This window comes from Cnephaeus nilssonii, assembly GCF_951640355.1.
Source record: "Cnephaeus nilssonii genome assembly, chromosome: 5".
NCBI lineage: Eukaryota > Metazoa > Chordata > Mammalia > Chiroptera > Vespertilionidae > Cnephaeus > Cnephaeus nilssonii.
This window is the reverse complement of record NC_137076.1, coordinates 29557548-29580829: the sequence shown is the minus strand read 5'-3', so window position 1 is coordinate 29580829 and position 23282 is coordinate 29557548. Positions and strand designations below refer to the sequence as shown.

Here is a 23282-nt window from a genome sequence, read left to right as displayed (position 1 = left end):
TGCTATTTTTTTTTTTTTTTTTGGCCTGAAACATCCTTCCCCTAGATCTTCCATGGCTGTCTCTCTCTCATCATTAAGGGCTGTACTTAAATGTCACCTTCTAAAAGGGGCTTTTTCTAGTCTTCACTTGCCCTTTATCATGGTTTCGCTTAGTTTTTCAGTAGTACTTAACCCATTTATCTGTTTACCGGTGTATTTATACGTTTATGGTCTAGCTCGTTCACTGCCTCACCCCTAGTGCCTAAAATGGTGGTTGGCACATAGGAGGTGCTCAATGAGGGAGAGTTGATTGAGCACCTACTGTGTGCCAGGCATTTCCTAGACACCGAGGACCCAGCAGAGAACACAGAGACTCTATTCTCGCCCCTAAGGCCCTTCCATTCTGGGTGCAGTGGGGAGGGGAGAACTGAGGGAAGACACCAAGCAAGTTAATACACAAGTAAGAACATTTTATTATTTATTTTATTTTATTATTATTATTTTTTTGAGTAAGAACATTTTAAATAATGAGTTCAGTGAAAACAAGGATCTGATAAAGATACATGGGGAGGGGTCTTCTCTCTGTTGGGGTCAGAGATGGGCTCGCAGCCACCTGGGCTGATTCACAAATATCAAACATTCATGAATAAGTGGGCACAGTGACTGAGTCAGGGGTGGAGGAGAGGGGAGTTCCAGATAGAGGGAACTGCAAATGCAAAGGCCCTGAGGTGGAAACAAGTTTGGCTCAGTAAATAGTTGTTGAATAAATTAACGATAGAAGATTCCAGAAGGAATTGGTTACAGGGGTTCAGCCCTGGAGGGCTTGGAGGGTGGCAGGAGGTTGCCAGCTGTGATGAGGGGAGGGAGCTCCTGCAGAGAGAACGGCTTCAGCAAGGGTCTGGGTGGTCCTCCTGTTCTGTCCTAGGAGTGGCCTGGACTGGCCAGGAGCCCTGGACTCTCCTTTATCCCGACGTCTAGGACTCTGATAAGAAGCAGTCCCTAAAGTGGGGAAGAGGTCATGGCAGAGCGGAGGCACCCCAGACTTTGGCCTTTGCCCCTTGCCTGCAGGAAAAGCACAAAACATCAAGATAACGGGTCTTCTCTCCCCTCCCCCCAGCCTGCCCTGGTATCACTGGCCCTTTACCCTGTCCATCTTGCCTGTCCCCCAATCAGCAGCTGGGGGTGGGCTGGGAGCACCTCAGGACTATTTCAGCATCTTTTGGGGGTGGGGAGACAGATCCACAGACAGGAACAAGACTTGGGGTGAGCCTCTACCGATCTGGGACACAGAAAGTAGCTGGAGGCAGAGCTGGCCGGGCTCATGAATGGAGATTTACCCGCTGGAAAGGTGAGCCCTGCCTGGGTCCGTAGGTGGAGGGGAGGTCTATGTCAGGAAACTCTCCCCAAGCTCCCAGAGTTGGAAGGAACCCCCACCTCATGGCACAGATGGGAAGAAAGGCCCAGAGAGAATGCAGTGACCAAAGCCATGCCTCCTTTCCAGGGCTGCTCTTACTTCTCCCAGCCCCCCCGCCCCCCCCCCCAGGAGGGGGGACATGGGCAGGCTGAGAATGAGAGGGCCAAGTCTATCAGCCTCCAGGGAGTGAGCAGGCTGATTGTCCCCGTGTGTACATCTCTCTAGCACTTTTAAAAGCAACCGGCTCTCAACCTGCCCTGGGAACTCTGGGTCAGCCCCTCAGCACTGATTTGGAGGTGGAAGCCAGGCCTCGGGATTGAGTGGGAATTGAACTTGAGCTGGACAGGCCTGGGGGGGTATGCAGGTGGGAGATGGGGAGGAGAGGGGCTGTGTGACCCTCATGCCTGTCCCGTCCTTCCCCAGATGGCTTCTGCCACCTGTCCCATGGGCCCCATCGACAGCCTGGAGCTCCTGGACCTCCTGTTTGATCGACAGGATGGAATTCTGAGACATGAAGATCTGGGGGAGGACTGGGGCCACGTTGGAGACCAGGTGAGGCCCCCCACTGCAGCTAGAACTCCACTCAGCTCGGTAGCATTTCTGGCTCATGGTGTGTAATTTCAGCAAAGCACAGTATTGCGTCGAACTTCTCAGCTACCCCAAGGGGCAGGCAGCATCGGTGCCTTAGAAGTGATGAACCCGAGGTTTAGTAACTTGTCTGGGTCACAGCAGTTTGGAATTGGGTCCAAACTCAAACTCAGGGCTCGTGCCTTGACCAGGCCGGATGGTGTTCTCATGGAACATGATTGTGTTCAAGCCCCACAAGCCTTCATTCTGGTAGAAAGGACAAGTGAGGCCCAGAGAGGGTCAGTGGCTTGCCCACAGTCACACAGGAATCCAGAGCAAAGCACAGACCTCCTCATTCCCGCCCCACCCCCTCATGCCAGCAGGTCCTGCCAGCCCCGGACTCTGATGATTTCCTCAACTGTATCTTGGGTTCTGGAGACTCAGCGCCAAGCTCTCCTCTTTGGTCTCCTGCGGACAGTGACAGCGGCATCTCTGAAGATCTGCCCTCCGACCCCCAGGATACCCCTCCACACAATGTGCCCACCACCACCCCGGCCGGCTGCCATTTCTCGGAGTCTAGCAAGGGGCTCTGCCCCTCCTACCTTCCTATCCCCCACAGCCCCAACAGGCCTCTTGGGCCAGTGGCCCACGTGCTCGAGGCCTCTGTGGCCATAGACCTGGGTGAGTTCTGTGTCTTTTCTCACTGCCCTTACCTCATTACACACATACCCCTCCTTTTGAGATGGATGCTCTCATGGGCCCATTTTCCAGATGGTGAAACCGAGTTCCCATGAGGTTAAGCAACAAGTCAAAGCCACATAGCTGGGATGCACCCACGACAGGCTGGCTGTGACACCAGGTGTCATGCTGCCAACCTTGTCTTTGTACCTCCCATGCCTGGGTCATAGTAGATGCTCCATGAAAGTGAGAGGTCATGGATCCCAGTGGTCAAGGCCTCCTCTTGGGAGAGGCCTTATGCAGAAGACACCCCAGTAGGGCATCCTTTGTCCTTTGAGCCTCGCAATGGAGTGGGAGCTCTTAGGAATCCCATTGGAGAGCTGAAGAAACTGAGGCTCAGAGAGGTTTAGTTACTTACCCAAAGGCACATGTTTCAGCCAGTGAGAATGAGACTCTAAAGTCTGTGCTCTGGAGAGCAGCTCACTTACAGTGGGCCGGGCACAGGTGGGAGGGAACCAGAGGTGAATCAGACCTGGTCCCTGCCCCAAAGGGAGATAAGGCCTGGCTGGCTGTAAATCTGGTCTAGGATCCTAGGCGATAACAGCCTCTCTCTCCTGATTGGAGTGGGTCCCTCGACAATGTCCTGATGAATTTGGGTTTCTATCTTCCAGAGAGGGGAGACTAGGCCTTCAACCCAGGCCTTGGGGCCCCAAGTTGTACCCAAAATCCTTAGCACATTGGAGTCAATCCTGGAAGCCTAGGTGGAGGAGGCAGGTAGAAGCTGGGAGGTCAGCGCCCCCCACCTGACACTCTCCCTGTCTTTGTCCCCATCTGCCCTGGTTAGAAATGTGGAACCCGGGCCTCTATCCTGAGGAGCAGGCTGAGCTGGCAGTCTCGCCCCCAAGCTGCACCCTCACGGTGAAAGACCTCCTCCTCTCCGGCAGTGGTGGAGACCTGGTGAGCAGCCTCTACCCCAACTCCCAAGCATCAGAGCTGGGAGGGCCGCTGGGGTGCACGGAGCCCCATATCCCCATTTCAGAGACTGAAAAACTGAGTCACAGACAAAGGCTGGATTTGTCCAGGGTCACATCCAAAGCAAGTCTGTGGGTTCCAGTCCTGAGTTCTCTATCTCCTGAGCTGGGACACTGTCTACTATAGTGGTAGTAAAAACAAAAACAAAAACAAAAAACAACTAAAACTTACTAAGCACCTACTATAGACCAGGCATTCTTCTAAATGCTTTAAATGTATAATCTTTTAATTTACAATAACCTTGAAGATTGGGGATCATATTATATATTTTTTAAAATAGTTTTTATTGGTTTCAGAGAGGAAGGGAGAGGGAGAAAGAGATGAGAATCATCTATCAGCTGCCTCCTGTACTCCCCCTACTGGGGATTAAGCCTGAAACCCAGGCCCGTGCTCTGACCAGGAATCAAACTGTGACCTCCTGATTTATAGGTTGATGCTCAACCACTGATCCACCCTGGCCAGGCAGGGACTCATATTATCTTAATTTTACATATAAAGAAATGGGCATAGAGAAGTTAATTTGCCTTTAGCCACCCAGCTGCTGCAGGCTCTATTCCTGGGCGGGCCTGTTGGGCCCATGGCATGCTGACTGAGGGCTTCAAGTACCTCTAAACCAGATCTGACAACCCAATTAGTGCCCTCATTCCTCAAGGCCCAGAGAAAGTCAAGGCCCAGAGAGGTTAAATCCAAGTGACACAGCAAACAAGTAGCCCAGTAGGATTTGAACTCCAGTTTGTCTGATACCAAAAGTCATCCTGACAAGCTCGAGGCTAGACCAAAATGCCCCTCCCAACTTGAAAGATGTGGGGTGAGCACCAGCCGTGTGCTCAGCCTCTGGAGATCTCACGGTCAAGATGGGAAAACTGACTGCTCATGAAAGTGTACCAAGAAGGGAGAGAGGCTGGAGGGTCATTGCAGGTCCTGGAGGGCATCCTAGAGGAAGTGGAACTCTAGTGGCCTTGAAGGATAGACAAAGAGAATGATTGCTTTGGAAATGGTAACTGGGTTTTGTAAATGCATCAAGTTCAGTATCATTGTTCTTCATGTCAACAACCTTAAGATGTGGGAGACCTTATTCCCATTTTACTGATGAGCACACTGAGGCTTGGACCCTGGAGAGAAAATGGTTGGACTAATCAATGAACTGGAGTTCTAGGTAGTGGAGTTTGATCCAAAGAATGACAGACTGCCCCCAATCTCCTTTATGCCCGAGTCTCCCATTCCTTAGAAATGTGACATTTCTAAGACTTGGACATTCTGATGACAAGATTCTTTCATTTATCTTTAATAATTTAAATTTAACTAAAACTATTTTGACTAGGGAAGTGCATTCACACAGTCCAAGTTCCAACAAAACAAATGAGTAGATTGGGAGAACCACCTTCTCACCCCAGTTTCCCAGACACCCAGCTCCCCACACAGGTTCAATTTTTTTCCAAAGAGATACCTTTAAAAAAAAGTTTAATATAAAAAGTAGCAGGCCACATGCAACAATGGTTTGCCCCCCCCCCTTTTTTTTAAGTTGACAGTTTATTATGGGGATTGCTCCATAGCATGACATGGAGAGCCATCCCTTTTCAGAGTTGTGTAATACTCCATTGTACAAATGGGTCGTGCCTTATTTGCTGGATATTTTCATTGCTTCCAATCCTTTGCCATTGCAGACAGTGTTACAATGAATGGGCACAGCCCAGAATGGTGCCTGGAGTGTAGTAGGTGGCTATAAATAGCTGTCTAGTGACTTTGTTAAGTGAATAAAAATCTGTATGTCCCTTCTTTTGCATATGTGGGAGGGTATCTGTAAGATCAATTCTTGGAAGTGGAATTGCTGGGTCAAAGGGCTGTGTGCTGGCCAGTGGGGACTCTACAGCAGATGGATTGATTGTTTCTCAAATCTGATGCCTCTTTCATTTCCCAAAGGCTGTCACTCTCTCTGCCCCCAATGCAATTGCCCTGTTTTTTCCATAGCAACAGCATTCCTTGGCAGCCCCCCACCTGTTGAGACCTGGGACTGGGCACTGCCAGGAACTAGTGCTGACAGAGGACGAGAAGAAACTGTTGGCCAAAGAAGGCATCACACTGCCCACCCAGCTGCCCCTCACCAAGGTGAGATGGTGAGGCCCTTGGCTCGGAGTCTTCCCCACTTCCTGCAGCTAGCTGCCCATGAGTCTCACCTTTAGGCCTCCCACACTAAAATGGTTGGACGTGTCTACAACCAGAGTAAAAAAGTCATCCAAAAAGCCAACTTAGTGAGACCTCTCTATCTCGCCACAGTTTTCACCCAGCCCTTTCACGTAATATCAACACCTGAGTTTGCCATTCCAATTGGAAGACATTAGTGTTGGTATCAGCTGGCCCCCATGAAAAGCGCTGGTCTCAGGTATGACCAGAAGGTGGCGCAATTGCACTATACACAGAGTTTGGTAGCACGTTACTAACTGGGAATAGGAGCTGGATAGATTCCAGGACCCAGGACTCTCCTGGAGACTCTGCAAGAATTTAGAGGGGTAGGAAAGCTGGTCTTGAAATCATCAGGAGTCTGCCCCCACGTCTGTCCCCGGGTCTGGGATGGCTCCTCTGGGAAGAGACTGGGTGAAATTGTGGGGTCCAGACAACAGAGTAGACCCTCCAGCCTGACTCAGCCTGTTCCCCATGTCACGTGGCAGTATGAGGAGCGAGTCCTGAAAAAAATCCGCCGGAAAATCCGGAACAAACAGTCAGCCCAAGAAAGCCGTAAAAAGAAGAAGGAATATATTGATGGCCTGGAAACTCGGTAAGGCTGGGTCCTGGGCATACTCAGGGAGGAAACTGAGGCCCAGAGAAAGGGATGTCATGGGCCTACGGTCACAGTTTTTAAGGCCTGACAAAGTTAGAGTCGTCTTCCCTCTCCAGGAGAGACCTTTTTTCATGTGAGTTGCAAGGACGGAATATGCATAGAGTTGGCTCAGGGAAGGGTTTCAGGGTCCCTTTGTCCCCTAGAATATGTGGTACCAAAAGAGAGAGCACAGAGCCATCTTGTCTGGCTCCGTGCCAGATCATGGGATATGGGATGCTCACTTCCCTGACGGAGATCACTGGTCCTCAGAGCTGTTGTGACTGCCAAGAATGACTTTATGGAATGTTACAGGTCTATTTGGGTTTCCGACTTATTCCTGGGTCAGTTTTGGGATGTTATATTTTTTTGTGAAGATGCCGATCTCAAATTTATTGACATAAAATGGCTTATAGTTCTCTATTATTTTAAAATGTTTTTATTGATTTTAGAGGGAGAGGGAGAGAAAGAGAAACATAAATGAGAGAGAAACATCAACATCAATTGGCTGCCTCCTGCACACCCCCCGCTGGGGATTGAGTCTGAAATCTGGGCCTGTGCCCTGACCAGGAATCAAACTGTGACCTCCTGGTTCATGGGTCGATGCTCAACCACTGAGCAACACTGGCTGGGCTATAATTATGCCCTTCTTAATAATTCATTTGTTTATTTATGCCTTCTCTTTATCTTTTTTATCAATCTTGCCAGAAGTTTGTGTATTTTATTATCCTTTGCAAAGAATGGATTTCTGGCTTTCCCTCCCATCCAATTGTATTTTTCTTTTCGAGTTCTTTCATCTCTACTGTAAGCTTGTTATGTCCTTCTTAGACTGGCTTTTTGTATGTGGGGGTGGGGGTGGATTTTATGCTGTTGTTTAGTTGATTGAGCTGAATTGAGGCTATAATTTCCCTCTCAGCACCACCTTAGCTGCATCTCACACATTTTGATTTGTACTACTGTCATTGCCATGTGGACCCTAGGTTTTCTCTAATTCTTCTTTATCTCGTGAGTTATTTAGAGAGGACCTTTCAGAGCGGGGATTTCTTCTCTTCCCTGGTTGTGATATGAGGACTGACACATCCTCATGCTGTGATCTGAGTATTTAAACTCCACATCTGAGAGGTCTGGGCCACGACCATGTTCACAGACGGAAGCAGATGGGAAAGGTGTTCCATCAGAACTCTAGATGGAACAATAATCGTTGTCTTGTTCCTCAAATGCAATCTGCCAAGCCCCTACTCAACTTTGCTTCATGCTGTTCTCCCAACCCCTCTGTGAACTAAATAACTGTAACCCAATTTTACCAATGAGGCGACTGAGGTCCGGTCAGAGAGCTGAGAGGCTCAAGGTCACAGGGATGGTGAGGAGTGTAACTTGGTTCTCCTTGGACTCCCAGCCTCCCTGCTATTTCATCCTCTGGAAGCACCACTGCCTGACTGTGGCATTCCATCCCAATCGTGGGGGCTCAGACTTGAATGAAGCCCCCCACACCAATGCAGAGATGGGACCTAGAACCCTGGCAGACACGGGTTCAATTCTGGCCCTCGGAGACTTGCCAGGGTGACTTGGAATGAGTGACTTCCCCTCTTTGGCCCTGGGTTCCCTGCCTATAAAGTGGAGCCTCACAGGAAGAGGTGACTGGGCAGTTGGTGGCAGGCATACTCTGAGTGTCACTGTGACATTGTCCCTGCAGGATGTCGGCCTGTACTGCCCAGAACCAGGAGCTTCAGAGGAAAGTCTTGCATCTCGAGAAGCAGAACCAGTGAGTCTTGGTCCAGCCAGGGCAGAGGACAGGGGGAACTGGCCCCCAAATCCCTTGCAGGAGAGGTGAACAATGTGGGGGAGGGGGCAACTTCTGTGATAGCAGGGCAGAGCAGGGGGAAGGGGTGAAGGAGGGGGGGCACGGGTAAGGATTCCACCTAGAAAGGAGGCAGGCTGCGTAGCAGAGGGGATTTGGATTTGGGGTCTTAAAAGATGTATAAGAGTTCATGGGGGAAACTACTCTCAGTAGAGGAAATGGCATATGAATGGCCTGAGGACATGGTGTATTGGAGAACTACACATAATTCCATCTAAGGGGTGCATCCACTTAGTCAGTTTATTTAGCATCTCCTCTGCATCATAGTTCTGGGCACTGGGACCACAAATGAACAAAGAAGACACAGTCCCTCCACTTAAAGAACTCACAGTCTAGTGGCAGACATACTCAAGACAAACAAAAATATATAAAAGATCATACAAATAGTGATAGTTTGTATGAAGAAAAACAAAGTAGGGTGAAGGGCTATTTTATATTGATTTGAGAGAAACAATGATTTGTTGTTCCACTTATTTATGCATTCATTGGTTGATTCTTTTTTAAAAAAAATATGTTTTTATTTATTTCAGAGAGGAAGGGAGAGGGAGAGAGAGATAGAAACATCAATGATGAGAATCTTTGATCAGCTGCCTCCTACACGCCCCCTACTCGGGATCGAGCCCACACTGGGCATATACCCTTGACTGGAATCGAACCCGGGACCCTTCAGTCCACAGGCCAGTACTCTATCCACTGAACCAAACTGGCTAGGGCCTTTGGTTGATTCTTGTATGTGCTCTGACCAGGGATCAAACCCACAACCTTGGAATATCGGGACGGCGCTCTAACCAACTTTGTTACCCAGCCAGGACTGTTGGGCTATTTTAGATAGGAAGATCAGATAAAGTGTTGAGATGAGGCCTAATGGGATGAGATAAAAACCAGCTGCCAAGACACCTGGGGGAACAGTGTCCTTAGAGGGAATAGCCTGTGCAAAGGTCCTGGGGCCCAGTGTGGCTGGAGCAGAGTGAGTGAGGGCGGCAAGTTGTTCAGGGCTTCAGTTGCAGAGAGGACTTGAGGGAGGTGGGAGCCCTGAGAGGGTTGGGAGAAGCTGTTTTACATTTGGAAAGCGTCCCCTGGTTGCTGAGTGAGGGCAAGAGAGGTGGGGGGAGGCTGGGGGGGGGGGAGAAGGGGATAGAGATGAGGGGGACCAGAGAGGAGGCTTGAGTTGGCGTCCAGGTGAGTGATCCTGGAGGCCTGGATGGGTGGCAGAGAAGTGGGTGGATGCCATTGGAGATTTACCAAAGCAGAGGGAGGGGGGCCTTGAGGGGTGGACAGAATTCGGACATCAGTTATGCTGGGGAACCCAAGAAATGGACAGAGAACCAGGTTAAGGCCCTGTAGGGCTCAGCCAAGGCTGCTCATTCCACTAAGGTCCCTCTTGGAGCAGCTGAAGAAACTCCAGGCCATTGTAGTCCAGTCCACCAGCAAGACAGCCCAGGCAGGCACCTGCATAGCGGTGAGTCCTACCCCCTGCTCTGATGGCCCCCAGGATAAAGGGGTTCCTCAGCCTTGGCAGACTGGCCTGTGGGAGGGGGAAAGGTGAGTGTGAGTAGCATGGCCCTGGCCCCAGTTCAAGCATCATCCAGTCTTCTGGGCCTGTCTCCCTGCCCATAAGATGGGTGTGCTTACAGGGATAGTGGAGGGATGGGGTGACCCCACCCCCATCTCTGGCAGGTCCTGCTGCTCTCTTTTGCCCTCATCGTCCTCCCCTCCATCAGCCCTTTTGCCCTCAACAAAGCCGAGAGCGCCGGAGACTTCACACCTGTGCGAGGTAGGTGGGCCAGTATCACTCTGGGGTCCCCTCTGGGCTGCATCATGGACAATATCCCTATGGCTCCTCACGTCCCAATATTGGGCCTCTGGGGGAGGGGGAAGGAGCCCCCCATGCAACTGCTCCCTGAAGCTGGGAGATAAGGGAAGAGGAACACCAATCTTCCTACCCCACCCCTCATGAACCCCCAACCCTCACTCAGTCTTCTCCAGAACTCTGCACAACGACGCAGCTTCCCGTGTGGCCCCCGACACCATGCCAGGTTCCGAGGCCCCAGGACCTCAGGCCGAGGCTGGCGCACCTCAGGGAGGGTCTCCAGGCAGCCCCAGGGTGCACTGGAAATCCCAGGACATGCTGCCTCTGGAAAACTCGACGGAGGAGCTGAACAAATCGACCCTGATCCAGGGCAACTGGGCAGAGGAGCTGAGCCGGGCCACCCTGCTGGACTGGGCCTCATCTGAGCCAGCACTCAGCCCAGGTCTCGTGGGGCTGGAGGCGGTGGGGGAGGAGCTGTGAGTACCACCTGGATGTCGACTCCAGGCCCCTCTGCTCAGGGGCACTGTGGTGGGTGCTGGAGCGGAGGCAGGGGGCTGGAGGTGAGACAGAGACCCCTGTGGAGATGCCAGGATGGAGATGCATTAACTCACAGCTACATACCTGGGGACCCAGACACAGGAGCAGAAACTGATGCTCAGACCCAGGGCTACCCTAAGGCCACAAAGCCTGAGAAATACACACAGACCCAGGCACAGAACGGAACAGGCAGATACATACAGAGTGAGCCACAGACCCTGACAGACATACACACACGCCTCAACAATTGCGCTGCCTGGGGACTCCTCCCCGTCCCTTCACACACAGGGAGGAGGAAGTGACTGAGACTGCAGGGAGCCTGGCCCCTAAGCTGTGGCTGGGCTCTGAACTTCGGGATGGCCGTGGCCACCCTCCACCTTCTCTGACTGCCGTGATCCTTAATAAAATATTGCGATAGAACACGGCTCGTGTGGAAGTGTAACTGGGTAGAGGCTGGAGTCTGGGGCTCCCCAACCCCCAGAAGGTGGGGCTGGGCAAGCCTGGGATGGGGGAGTAAGGTGGGGAGACCCCAGGCACCCAGGGTGGAGAGGCCGCCGGTGAGGCGCCAGGAATGTCTTCAGCACCGTGGAGAGCGGCAGCTGACGGAGCGCGAGGTCCTGGTGTCTTTGGCGGCCTCCAGAGGCCCTTCAAGGGCATCCGCCTTCCGAGACTGAGGTATCGCAAGTGAAGGGACCTAAGGCTACAGCTGGGTTGGGGTGGAACCCAGTTTCACCTAGGCTCTTAAGGGGTCACCCCAGCCCTGCCCCTTTGCGTAGGTGTCTGAGGGATGCAATCGCGACCAAAGGATCATTCCTTGCGTGGCTCACAGCCTAGTAGTGAGAGCAAATACTTAAAAACCATGCAAATAGGTACACAATTACAAACTGAAAGTTTAAGGAATGCCGGCAGCTGGTATTGCCCTTCGTCTGGAATGCATGGAAGCTCAGGCTGACGACCCGGGGTGGGGAGGAGGGAACCACACATTCCTTCCCCAGGGCCTAGGACCCGGTGCAAGGTTGTGGGTGTTACACACAGACTCAGATGCAAGAAATTCTGCTTTTATTGCACTGAAGACTTTTCTGGAAGCGTGGAAGAGCCAGGTGGGCCCACCTTTTCCCTTCAGTCCAAAGGCAGTGCAACCCTCTATTGTCTGTCCCACCAGGAAGTTTGGCTCTTAAATGGAGGATCTGCCCCTCTCCCTTCTGGAGGAACTGTGAAGGCCATTTGGGGGAGGCAGGGGTTGGGGGTGTGAAGGCCCAGGGAGCAGAGGGAGTTAATTTCTGTTTAGGCTGGAAACTGAGGGTGTGGCCACATCTCCCCCAAAAAAACATCCTGAGTCGTGGGCTGGAGCAGAGAAGGTACCTGCGGTGTCAGCTCGAAGGTCAGGGTCCAGGGCAGGGTCGCTCCTCCCCAGACCCCTGCCAGAGGCCCCTGGAGCTAAAGGAAGCCCCAATGGAGGGCAAGTTTGCCCTCGGGACGGCAGCACAGCTCTCACTGCCCTGAGATCTCCTGCCCCAGGACAGAGGCAAGTAACAAAGTGAGACCGGTAAGAAAAAAAAAAAAAAAACCCCACGGTTTCTACAAAAAGCCCCGCCCTCCCGGGCCCCCTGGTCAGCTGGGAAGCATCTCGGTCTTCACCCTTTTAGGGGTCCTACGGGGGGCAGGACTGTCCAGCTGCTCCCTCTTGGGGCTGACGGGCCCAGAACCATTGTGCTGAGTGGGGGGTTCGGTTGTGGGCTCCTGCTTGGGGCTGGCTGGCGCTGGACCGTTGAACTGGGTGGGGTGTTCCTCCTTGGGCTCCAACTTAGGGGCGGGCGGGCGGGGCAGGGGCGTCAGCGCCCTCTCTACCACGCGGGGGCCGTCCCAGGTGGGGATCTCCAGGCCCAGGTGTTTCATGAGCCGGGTCATGACCTCGTCTACGTAGCCGTGGATGCGTAGGTCAGCCTGGCGGTCCTGCTGGGGCAAGGACGCGTGAGGCGGAGGCAGAGGGCTCGTCGGGTCCTGGGGCGGGGGAAAGGTCAGGGGTGGGCTCAACACATACGTGCTTGGTGGGCTGAAGGTTGACGATGACCAGCCTGCCTCCACGTCGCTTGGTGGCCAGCGGCAGGTTCCCGCTGGGCCGGATTTGGAGGGAGGTGCCTAGTGTGACAGACAGGTCCGCGATCCTGGGGCCGGGAGGCGGGGGTAGGCTGAGCCTCTCTACAAGGGTTTCTGCAGCCCTCCTCCTGCCTCACCCTTGGGGGTGGGGTCTCAAACTCAACTGCAACATGCCCAGGTGCACCCTGGGAGGCCAAGCTTCCCTGAAACCTGCCCCTGTGGCTTCCCTTCCACTGTTGGCAGAGGGGAGTTGTTGATGTGGGCGGGACCTTCCACACTTGGACTCCTGAGTTGAATCCTGGGTGGGTAGCACTGGACAGAGGAGTCACCTTGCTGAAGTCTGTTTCCTTGCCTGTAAAATGGGCCCAGTGTAGAACCCCCTGGGCTGTGGTGAGTACCTTGTCTGTGAAGGCCCTGGCCAGGGTCAGGTATGTAAGAGGGCTAGTACCTAGCTGTTGCCATTATTAGGGGAAATCAATGCCCAAATAGGGTTCAAGCTGCCTCCTCCAGGAAGCCTCTCCTGACTCCATCTCTGAGCTGGAGTTCTTTGCCCGGTGCTGAAGCTAGTTGTGCTTGTGCCTCTCTCCCTGCCTGCCCCACCCTGGGCTCATTTGGGGATCTGACCTGCTGGCTTCATCAGCAAGAGTGAGGTCCCGTTCGGGCAGAGCATCCTCCCAGTCCAGGATGGTGTCTCTCAGCTCCCCCCTGCGATGGTGAGGGTTAGGGGGAGTCAGTGTGGAGACCTGCCGCCTCCCTGGGAACCCAAGGCATGGACAGGGGTCACTCACCTGCAGGCCCGCAGGCCCCTTGCCTTGGCCATGGTGCAGAGCCGGCCAGTGGCTTTGAGGCCCATGCTGCCCACCACAGTGTCCCGGACATATTGCCTACGTTGGAGGAGGAAAGAGGGATGGTGGGGGTTGGTGAAGCCCACCACCTTCCCACCTTATGGCCCCACCCAGTGGTTCTTCATTTGGGGGGACTCTTGTTCTCCCAGGGAAGTAGGGGCTACGTGACTAGAATCTAAGCACAGGGAAACATTCAACATGCCCAGAGGAGGGGCGGGGAAGGAGCCTTCCATGAAACAGCTGCTTTGCAACATCAACAGCATGGAAAACAGAGAAAGGCCAGGAACTGTTCTAGACAAAGACTAAAGAGAAGTGACAGTGACATGCAAAGTGTGACCCTGGCTTGGATCTTGGATGAGGAGAAAAATAGCAACGATGGGAGCACTGGGAATATTAATTGGAGACGGAATCATGGTACATGGTTTTTACATTTCCCAACTTTAATAACTACACTGTGGCCCTAGCTGGTTTGGCTCAGTGGACAGAGCATCGGCCTGTGGACTGAAGGGTTCCAGGTTTGATTCTAGTCAAGGACACATGTCAAGGTTGCTGGCTCGATCCCCAGTGGGGGGCATGCAGGAGGCAGCCAATCGATGATTCTCGCTCATCGCTGATGTTTCTAATCTCTTTCCCCTCTCCTTTCCTCTCTGAAATCAATTAATATATATATGTATGTAATGTATATATATATATATAATAACTATACTGTAGCTGGGGAAGAGGATACTGAAGCTTGAGGGAGATAACTGTCTTAAGGGTTTTGGGGCAAAGGATAAGGAAGCCTGCCACTTATTCTTGAATAGCACAGCAAATAATGGTAACAGAGAGAATGGAAGACAAATTGTGACAGACAAACTATGGCCCCATGGATCAAATCTGGCCCTCCTGTTATGTTTTTATAAATAAAGTTTTATTGGCACATGGCCATGCCAATTCCTTTATGTGTCATTTATGGTGGCTTTTGCACTACAACAGTGGAGCCGATGGTCATGAGAAAAACAGTCTGGCCCACAAAGCTGAAAATATTTACCATCTGGCCCTTTACAGGAATGTTTAACCCCTGGTCTAGGTTAAGTATGAGTTCATCACACATTCTTGTGAGTTTTCCATTGGTTTGAACATTTTTCAAAATAAATATGGAGAAAATTTTTTTATAACAAGTGGGGGAGGGGTCTCACTTGTGCCCCAGTCCCCAAGATTCCACCTACAGGAGGTGTGGGCAGGTCACGCTCCCTGCCACTGACATCCCACAGTTATTCGTATCTGTGAGGCTGCTCCCGCACAGAGGAAGACACACCCAGAGCCCACTTATTCCAGGAAGGGCTCTGGCTCAGCCTTCTCGGACCTGGGGTCACACCCATCAACCCACAACCATTATGGATTGAATTGTATACCCCCAAATGGTATGGTGGAGTCCGAATCCCAGTACTTTAGAATGTGACCATATTTGGAAAGAGGGTTACTGCAGCTGTAATGAGTTAAGATGAGGTCACAATGGAGTAGTGTGGCCCTGGTCCAACACTAGTATCCTTGTAAGAACGGAGACACGGAGAAGACGGGCATGTGACAAAGAGGCAGAGGTTGGAGTGATGCATCTACAGCCCAGAAGGTCAGAAACCACCAGAAGCTGGGGAGGTCGGAAGAATCCCCTTCCAGGTTTCAGAGGGAGCATGGCTCTGCCAACACCTTGATTTTGGACTTCTAGCTTCCAGAACTGTGAGGACATACATTTCTGTTGTTTTAAGCCACTTGGTTTGTGATTACTTGTGGCAGCCACAGGAAATGAATACACCTCCCCAGGAGTAGGATGTGCCTTGCTGCCCCACACCCCCAGGGTCACACCCCAGTCCTATCCCCCCATCCTGGGTCTCTTGGTCTCAGATTCAACTCAGAAGGCCCTGTTGCAGAGCCCAACCTGGGAAGTGACAAAAAACGGGCCTGGGTCACCATACCTTGCCTGCCCCCATGCCCTTGTGACACTCACGTCTTACACTTGACACATTCTTCTACAAACATGTTCCCATGAAGCTCTGCCAGCTTGTCCCTGTGGGAGGAGAAGAGGTTTGGTGGTGCCGTGGGCTCCCTGAATCCTGAGGCTTCGGGTCTGGTGCCAAGCCCTCCTCCTCCAGGAAGCCTTACCTAAACCCTCATCCACAGGATCCATGGACTCCCTCTTTCTGGTTCCTCCAGGGGTGCAACCCTGGGCAGCTGGCCCAACCTCTTGGAGCCCAAGGATTCATTAACCCCACAGCTGACCCCACCTCCATACCTGGGCAGCCCATTCTATGAACAAAATCCACCAATAAACCTGGAGGAACCTTCCAACGTCACCAGGTCTGAAGGATGGGAATTCTAATCCCCAGTTTGCAAAGGAAGAAACTGAGGTGATAGGTGGCTCTGGACATGTGCTTTGACGCAGAGGAATATGAAATCAACTCCTCGCACTATTGACTCCCTGCTGTGTGACCTTGGGCAGGTCACTTAACCTCTCTGTGCCTGAATCCCCATCTGTGAAATAGGATGACAGTGTCCACTCTTAGGAAGTTTGAGGGAACAATTATTAGGCCTGGAAGGCTCTTTCCTATGGCTCCCTCTGTCACCTCCTTCATGTACCTACTCAAATGTCATAGCCACCCTGACCTCCCTGTTAAAAGCTGCAACTCCCCACACACTCCACCCTGCACAACCCTCTCTTTTTCTTCTATGGCAATGATCACTGTTGGACACAGAATTTAACATGCTTATTTATCTTGTTTGCTGCCTGATTCCTTCCCACTATAGCGTAAGCCAGGAGGGCAGGGCTTTCTGTCTGTCTGGTATGCTATGTCCTGCCTCTAGAACTGTGTATGGCAGGCAGTAGGTGCTCAATAGTTGTTGAATGTGGCCCATTTTGCTCCTACCTGTACCCAGTGGTGCTGGGGGATTGGTGTCTCCCCAGTATGCACACTGAGACTGGTGTCACTGAGAAGTGAGCAGTGGGTGCGGGGAGTGGCCTGGGTGGAGGCAAGGGAGCTGACTGAAAATCCATCAGTCAGGAAACCGAAGGCATTGAAATCCCCAAATACACTCCTGTCCCCTCCCCTCTATCTCTGGGTGGCTCTGTCACATCCACCTACACACTCCAGCTCAATGTTGTCCAGGTGTAGGGCCTGGATTTGTGGTTCTTATAGAAGCCCTAACCACCTGTGCCACAGGAACGTATTTGCTATATGGTGAGAAAACGTTTGCTTTCATTTCTAGAAATGTCTGCATGTGCCTTAAGGGCTAGGTCTGTAGCCACCTACCTAGTGAATTACTCTGTTTGGAGGGATAAGAAGGTGCCCAGCAGTTACAGCCCGAAGAGGGCCCAAGGGTCACCCAGCCAGGAAGGCTGGGGTCTTGCTTTCTTAGGTCTTTACATGTTGAAATGGATGAAGGCCCAGAACTTGGAGACATTTCTAGGTCAGAAGAGCTGTCTGACTCCTGGAGAAATTTTATTTCTGTGCCAGAGGCCTGGAGTTAGGACTCAGGCCCATTTCAAAAGCGCAGAGGACGGCTGCCTCATCCTCCTTTGCAAGCAGAGACAAGTCCTTTCCCGCCCCCCTTGCCTGTGGAGGGTCTGGCTACTTGTATGAACTGGGGCTCTCATTGTCCCCAAAGGTAAGATCAGGGAAAGTGGGGAGGGAGGGCGACACACTTGGTATTAAGGAATCGACCTTTCTGCCCGAAACCCGTGTTCACATTCAGAATAAAAGTTATAAAGACGAATATTAAAATGCAACTGCAGCCGAAACCGGTTTGGCTCAGTGGATAGAGCGTCAGCCTGCGGACTGAAAGGTCCCAGGTTCGATTCCGGTCAAGGGCACGTATCTTGGTTGCGGGCACATCCCTAGTAGGGGGCGTGCAGGAGGCAGCTGATGGATGTTTCTCTCTCATCGATGTTTCTAACTCTCTATCTCTCTCCCTTCCTCTCTGTAAAAAAATCAATAAAATATATTAAAAAATAAAATAAAATAAAATAAATGCAACTGCAAATACTAGACCCTGACCACCCTCCTCCCCACCTCAAGGGAGATTTTGCAGCCACCCTGGGACCTGAAAAAGGGGGACCCGAATTCTTGAGATGTGCCCAGGAAGCACTGACAAAGATAGCTCTGGTTGGAGAAATCCTATTAAGTGGAAATGCTTTTCCCCTGTGGCCTTGCTGAATCGCCACATCGCCCTCTCAAGGGAGGGGCTGCCATCAACCTCTATTTTGCAAATAAGGAAACCGACGTGCAGAGAGGGAGCCGGGTGTTACCTAGGAAAGCCAGAGCGCACGTGCAGCCCATCCACGTTCTGGCTGACAAGGAAGCGGAGAAGGCCCACCCGCTCCAGCTGCACCAGCGCCATGTGTGTCTTTGTGGGCCGTGCACTCTCGAAGGTGGTGTCGAACTTGGGAGCCAGACCCCGCTCCTCCATCGTCCAGACGCCATGGGGGCCTCTGAGGGTGGCATGTGGGGAGAGATGCAGACAAAAAGTTTAGGGGTCAGAGAAAGGGGGGGGGACATAAAAAGAGACAGACAGCCTGGCCGGTGTGGCTCAGTGGTTGAGCATTGACCCAAGAACTAGGAGGTGACGGTTTGATAGGGCACATGCCTGGATTGTGGGCTCGATCCCCAGTAGGGGATGTGCAGGAGGCAGCCAATCAATGATTATCTCTCATCATTGATGTTGCTATCTCTTTCTCTCTCCTCCTTCCTCTCTCTGAAATCAATTTTTTTTTAAAAGAGAGAGACAGACAGCACTGGCTGGGTGGCTTAGTTGGTTGGAGCATCTTCCCGTACACTAAATGGTTGTAGGTTCGATTCCTGGTCAGGGCACACACCTAGGTTGTGGGTTCAATCCCCATTCAGTGAGCATACAGAGATAACTGATCAATGTTTCTCTCTCTCTCTAAAAATCAATAAAAACATATCCTCCAGTGAGGATTTTTTTAAAAAAGAGAGACAGACAGAATTGAAGATAGACAAACAGAGAAAGACAGAGAGAGAGAATGAGATAGACAAAGGGTTAAAGTGGGGGAAAGAGAGATTGAGAGGGAGGAAGAGGAGGAGGAAGAGAGAATAGTGTACACCAAGGGCAAAAATTAATTATTCAATTCAACCAACACTTCCTGCTGCTGCAGAGCCTGGCCCTGTGCTGGGTGATGCTGGGGACCCAGGGGAACCAGGCCCTGCCCAAGGAGTCCTTGGTCTTGTCAGGGGAGACACTGGTGGGCACAGACCCTTCAGCCCTGTGGGCTGGGCTGGCCCGGTGGAGGCAGTGAGGGCTCTGTGAGGACTATGGAAAGGCTTCTTGGAGGAGGCTGAGCTGTCTCTTAAACTGTGAAAGGGAAGGGCAGGGCAGTTCGGGGAGAAGGGTAAGCAAAGGCCTGGGGTGCTGGCAACAGCCTGTGAGTTTGGGGAAATGCAAGTGGTCTGGGAGCTACAACGGGAGCGGGAGGTTGAAGAGATAACCTAGGGCTGGGTCGGGAAGGTCCTGGAACTCTCCGGAGTAGCAATGGGGAGCCATGGCAGGTTATGGAGAAGGAGTGGGAGCAATTCATGCCTTAGAATTCTAACATGCCTCCAAGGAATCTGCTCCTCTGCTACTGGAGGCCCAAGAGGACTTGGAAAATAGTATAAATGCAATAGGCCTGCCCTTTGGGGCAGGGTTGCAAACTCAGCAACTACAGGAGCAACTCGGGGGCCTCCAGGTTGAGAAACTTGCTTTTCAGCTCCAAAATTCTTGTCACACAGGTTGCCTGAAGATTAGGGTGGTTTATCAGATTTCACACCCTCAGTTATGGCTGAGGAAACTGAGGTCCAAAGGGTTAAGCCACTTGCCCGGTACCAGGTCTGATAGAAAAATACTTGCGAGTGTGGAGCTAATTGTCCCTGATGTGAATCTCCCTGCTTTCTAGGGTAATAGTACCGATAGTTAGCTCTGCACAGTGAGCCCAGCGTCCCTTGTAGCTAGGAATGGACAGCGAAATGTTGGGTGTGATTTAAAGGGACAAGTCTGAAGGGAGGGGTCTTTCCCATCCCAAACTCCCAGGGAATGGAGGATCACGACTCAGCGCGGGGGGAGGCAGCAGGCTGGATTCCGATGCCTGGGTATCTGTGGCTCACAGGGAAGCCCTCAGCAGCTAGCAGGTCCCGCCTTGACTTCCCCTCCACACCTACAGACCTGAAGTCAGGGATGCCCGAGGCGGTGCTGATGCCAGCGCCCGTGTGGAACACCACATTGGAGGACTGCCAAACCAGCTTTGCCAGCTCCCACACCTTCCGCTCCAACTCCTCAGGGGGGTCGAAGATCTGTTGTGTGAGAGAGCAAAGGGCAGTGATGTGATCAAAACGTGTCCCACAGTTGCAAGGCCACTAGCCACAGACTGAGCTGCCCTTGCTTTGATGAGAGTGAATCCAAAAAGGCAGTTTGTCATCATGTCCCTCCTCTGCCCACAGCCCCCCAGGGCTCCCACCTTCCTCAGGCAAAAGCCCAAATCCTCCCTGTGGCCTACTGCCTAAAATACTCTTTTCCTAGACTCCCTCACCTCCTTTAGGTCTTGGTTCAGAAGACACTTCATTTATACACTTAGGTTCACAGTAGCATTACTTACAACAGCTAAAACATAGAAGCAAGCCAAGTATCCATTGATGAATGAATGGATAAACATAATTCTGACACACGCTACAATGGGAATGAACCTTGAGGACATTGTTTTTGAGTGAAAGAAGCCAGACACAAAAGGACAAATACTGCCCTAGCTGTTTTGCTCAGTGGTTAGAGCGTCAGCCACAGACTGAAAGGTGTCAGGTTGGATTCTGATTAAAGGCTTGTACCTCGGTTGCAGGCTCGATCCCCATCCCCAGTCAGGGCACCTGCAGGAGGCAAACAATCTATGTGTCTCTCTCCCATCGATGTTTCTCTCTCTGTCTCTCCCCCTCCCTTCCACTCTCTCTAAAAATCAATGGGAAGAAAAATCCTCGGGTGAGGTTAACAAACAAACAAAAAGGACAGCCTAGCTGGTTCGGCTCAGTGGATAGAGTCAGCGTCGCCAACCGGTGATCTGCGAACCACTGGCAGTCTGTGAGGTCCAAAAGGTTGGGTGGCGACTGGTGGATAGAGCATCGGTCTGCGAATCGAAGAGTCCCAGGTTCGATTCCGGTCAAGGGCACGTACCTCGGTTGCAGGCTCCTCCCTGGCCCAGGCCCTGGTCAGGACTCATGCAGGAGGCAACCAATTGATGTGTTTCTCTCACATCGATGTTTCTGTCTTTCCCTTTCTCTTCCAATCTCTCTAAAAATCAATGGAAAAATATCCTCAGGTGGGGTGGGGGTGGGGGGTAATGGGGGGATAAGGACATATAAGTAATACCTTAATCAATAAAGAAAAAAAATTTTAAAAATATCATCGGGTGAGGATTAAAAGAAAAAAAAAGGACAAATACTGTGTGATTCCAATTTATGAAGTTCCTAAGGGAATCAAATCCATAGAAACAGGAAGTAGATAATGGGTGCCAGGGGCTGGGGGAGGGGGATCGGGAGTTAAGGGTTTCATGAGGTCCGAGTCTCAGTTTGGGAAGATGACAAAGTTCTGGAGATGTATGGTGGGGATGGCTGTGCAACATGAATATACTTAATGCCACTGACTGTAGTGTACATCAAGATGATAAATGTTATGAAAGGTGTACTTCACCATAACAGAAAACACTGAGAAAAGCCACCTCAGGGATGCCTCCCGGCCACCCGGCTTCCGTGCAGCCCCCAGCGCTCATCGCGGCCAGCTTTCCGCCCTCCCTAGGCTCTCTCCTTAGCTCCCGCCTCACTTATGTTTATTTGCTGCTTCTCTCTTTTCCCCCTGGAATGAGGGGGTTTTGTCTGTCTTGTTCCCTGCTGTGGCCTGGTGCACAGTAGGTGCTCAATAAATATTTGAGGAATGAAGCCAACACAGGCAGGCGAGGAACAGGGCTTCCAGAGGGGTTCACACCATCTGAGAGCTCCTTACATGAACGAACGAACTGAGTAGCTTTTATGGGATGAGGGCAATCTACCCCCTCCCCCCCCCCCCCCCCCCCCCCAGTGTACAGAAGGGGAGACTCCTCTCAGAAAGGAAGTGACAAGCCAAAGGTCTCAGTTTGTGGAGGGGACTTCTCTCGGAGTAGTTGGAGGGGTCTTCCTGACATACTTACATCCATCCCAGGTTCCAGCCCAGCTCAAAACCTGTTTCCATCGCCCACAGGATCAAGTCAACTTCCCAGGCTGGCATTTGGGGCTGCCCTCGCCTGACTCTAGCTTAATCTGTTCCCCAAGTGCATTTATCCCGCCCCCGCCCCCCGCCTCTGCCCCTGCAGTGCCTTCCGCCGAGAACTACATCCCGGGCTACCCCATCGGAACTTCAGGACTTGGCCACGCCGGCCCTTCCCTTGGTACCAGCCCCGCCGACCCCGGGCTGGGCCTCTGCGCGTCCCCGGGCGCGCTAGGGGGCGTCGCTTCCCACCCGCTCCTCAGTGGGAAGTTCCTCCCATTGTCTAGCTTCGGTGCCTCCAGAGAGTCCCAACGCCCTGCTGCCGCCCGGCCCCACCCGGCCCGCGGCCATGGAAGGGGCGGCCTTCGGGGACCCCCGGCCACGCTCACCTCCGGGAGGCCGCACTTGCCCTTATCCGCGTACGGCGATAGCCCCGCCGCGTAGTTCACCGACATTCTCGCCCCCCAACGGGAACAATAAAGTTTCCCTTGTTGAGGCCACTTCCGCCGGAAATCGGGAGGGACGCGGTAGAGGCGGGGCCGCCCGGCCGCTCCCTCCGAGGCGCATGCGCCTCTCGCTGACGCCTCAGGCGCCATTTTAACTGCTGGTAAAGAGGCCGGCTCTCTTCTCACCGCTCGCGTGGGGCGGGAGAGGGGCTGTGAGCCCGCGGGAGGCGGGGGCGGCCGCCCACGTGAGTGTCCTCCAGTCACCTCTGGTGCGGGGGACACAGCCATTTCCCCTTTTTATAAATTAGTAAACGGATGCTCCCGCTCCACCCCCACCCCTGTGAGGATGCCGTCACAGAGAAGGGTCCCAGGACTCGGACTTCCATTTCCATTGCACATTTCAGAAGTTTATAAATTCCAAGTGAAGCGGGGAGCCTCACTAGAGAGAACTTGGGGTGACACTCTCAGTTATCTGACTGTTATTCAGGTGGGTGATGGTCACCCAGCAGGACTGGTCCCGTGGGCACCCAGAGGCTGGAGAAGGTGGCCTCTAGGACTCATTTAAGAAGCACGTGCTGGGAGAAAAAAAAAAAAGAAGCACGTGCTGAGCGGCTCCCTCTGGAGCCTGCCCACGCCTTCTTCCCCATTTCTTTCTCAGTCCTGCTTTCCCCCCTAAATTCTAAGGGTCCCAGAGACTTGCAAACCAGGGAAGCAGTGGGCAGCGGCAGCTCATCCCAGGCTTACCCCCGAACCTGTCTCCAAGGCCCCCTCTTCTCTGACTTTTCAGTGAGCCAACAGCAGCTCTGCCTCCACTCACTCCTGTCCCTGTGACTTTTACTTCTCCGAGCCAACAGTGGCTCAATTCTTCCTATAACAAGCAGTCCCCCCTCCCCCCCACTCCCCCCATCCCCAGGCTCTCCGCTGTTGCTTCTTCTATGCTAAGCCCTTCCTTGTTTCACT

The 23282-nt window shown here is 52.4% G+C and overlaps 2 protein-coding genes across 6 annotated transcripts; one reads left to right on the top strand and one right to left on the bottom strand.

The window, feature by feature from the left end:
* Window positions 1–909: 909 nt before the first annotated feature.
* CREB3L3 (cAMP responsive element binding protein 3 like 3) lies at window positions 910–11301 on the top strand. Of its 3 annotated transcripts, none has more exons than XM_079772672.1 (10): window positions 910–1327; window positions 1817–1945; window positions 2344–2641; window positions 3483–3595; window positions 5639–5776; window positions 6337–6443; window positions 8176–8244; window positions 9715–9799; window positions 10018–10114; window positions 10317–11301. In XM_079772672.1, exons 1-10 carry the CDS (start codon window positions 1301–1303, stop codon window positions 10628–10630), a joined length of 1377 nt encoding a protein of 458 aa, XP_079628798.1. In that variant the 5' UTR covers window positions 910–1300; the 3' UTR covers window positions 10631–11301. The 3 variants fall into 3 exon arrangements, with proteins under 3 accessions (XP_079628798.1, XP_079628797.1, XP_079628799.1); XM_079772671.1 differs by having other exon boundaries at window positions 2341–2641; XM_079772673.1 differs by lacking the exons at window positions 2344–2641; window positions 3483–3595.
* Window positions 11302–11359: 58 nt separating this feature from the next.
* On the bottom strand, window positions 11360–22364 carry SIRT6 (sirtuin 6). 3 transcript variants are annotated; one of them, XM_079773332.1, is made up of 9 exons: window positions 22266–22346; window positions 20472–20510; window positions 19819–19946; window positions 17909–18091; window positions 15614–15673; window positions 13573–13668; window positions 13409–13489; window positions 12729–12852; window positions 11360–12640 (listed from the first exon to the last, which is right to left on the bottom strand). In XM_079773332.1, the coding sequence occupies exons 2-9, from the start codon at window positions 20493–20495 to the stop codon at window positions 12299–12301; spliced, it is 1038 nt and encodes a 345-aa protein (XP_079629458.1). In that variant the 5' UTR covers window positions 20496–20510; window positions 22266–22346; the 3' UTR covers window positions 11360–12298. The 3 variants fall into 3 exon arrangements, with proteins under 3 accessions (XP_079629458.1, XP_079629457.1, XP_079629459.1); XM_079773331.1 differs by lacking the exon at window positions 20472–20510 and having other exon boundaries at window positions 22266–22364; XM_079773333.1 differs by lacking the exon at window positions 22266–22346 and having other exon boundaries at window positions 20472–21413.
* Between the last annotated feature and the right edge of the window lie 918 nt (window positions 22365–23282).

What these genes read in the sequence shown, in the direction of transcription:
- CREB3L3 (XM_079772671.1), top strand. Translation starts at nt 1,301, where the DNA reads ATGAATGGAGATTTACCCGCTGGAAAG. An exon ending in GGGGCCACGTTGGAGACCAG is followed by an intron (nt 1,946 to 2,340) that starts GTGAGGCCCCCC and finishes CCCTCATGCCAG; the next exon opens with CAGGTCCTGCCAGCCCCGGA. An exon ending in CCGGCAGTGGTGGAGACCTG is followed by an intron (nt 3,596 to 5,638) that starts GTGAGCAGCCTC and finishes TTTTTTCCATAG; the next exon opens with CAACAGCATTCCTTGGCAGC.
- SIRT6 (XM_079773331.1), bottom strand. Translation starts at nt 22,331, where the DNA reads ATGTCGGTGAACTACGCGGCGGGGCTATCGCCGTACGCGGATAAGGGC. An exon ending in GCAAGTGCGGCCTCCCGGAG is followed by an intron (nt 19,947 to 22,265) that starts GTGAGCGTGGCC and finishes CTCACACAACAG; the next exon opens with ATCTTCGACCCCCCTGAGGA. An exon ending in AGGGGCCTGCGGGCCTGCAG is followed by an intron (nt 13,490 to 13,572) that starts GTGAGTGACCCC and finishes TCACCATCGCAG; the next exon opens with GGGGGAGCTGAGAGACACCA.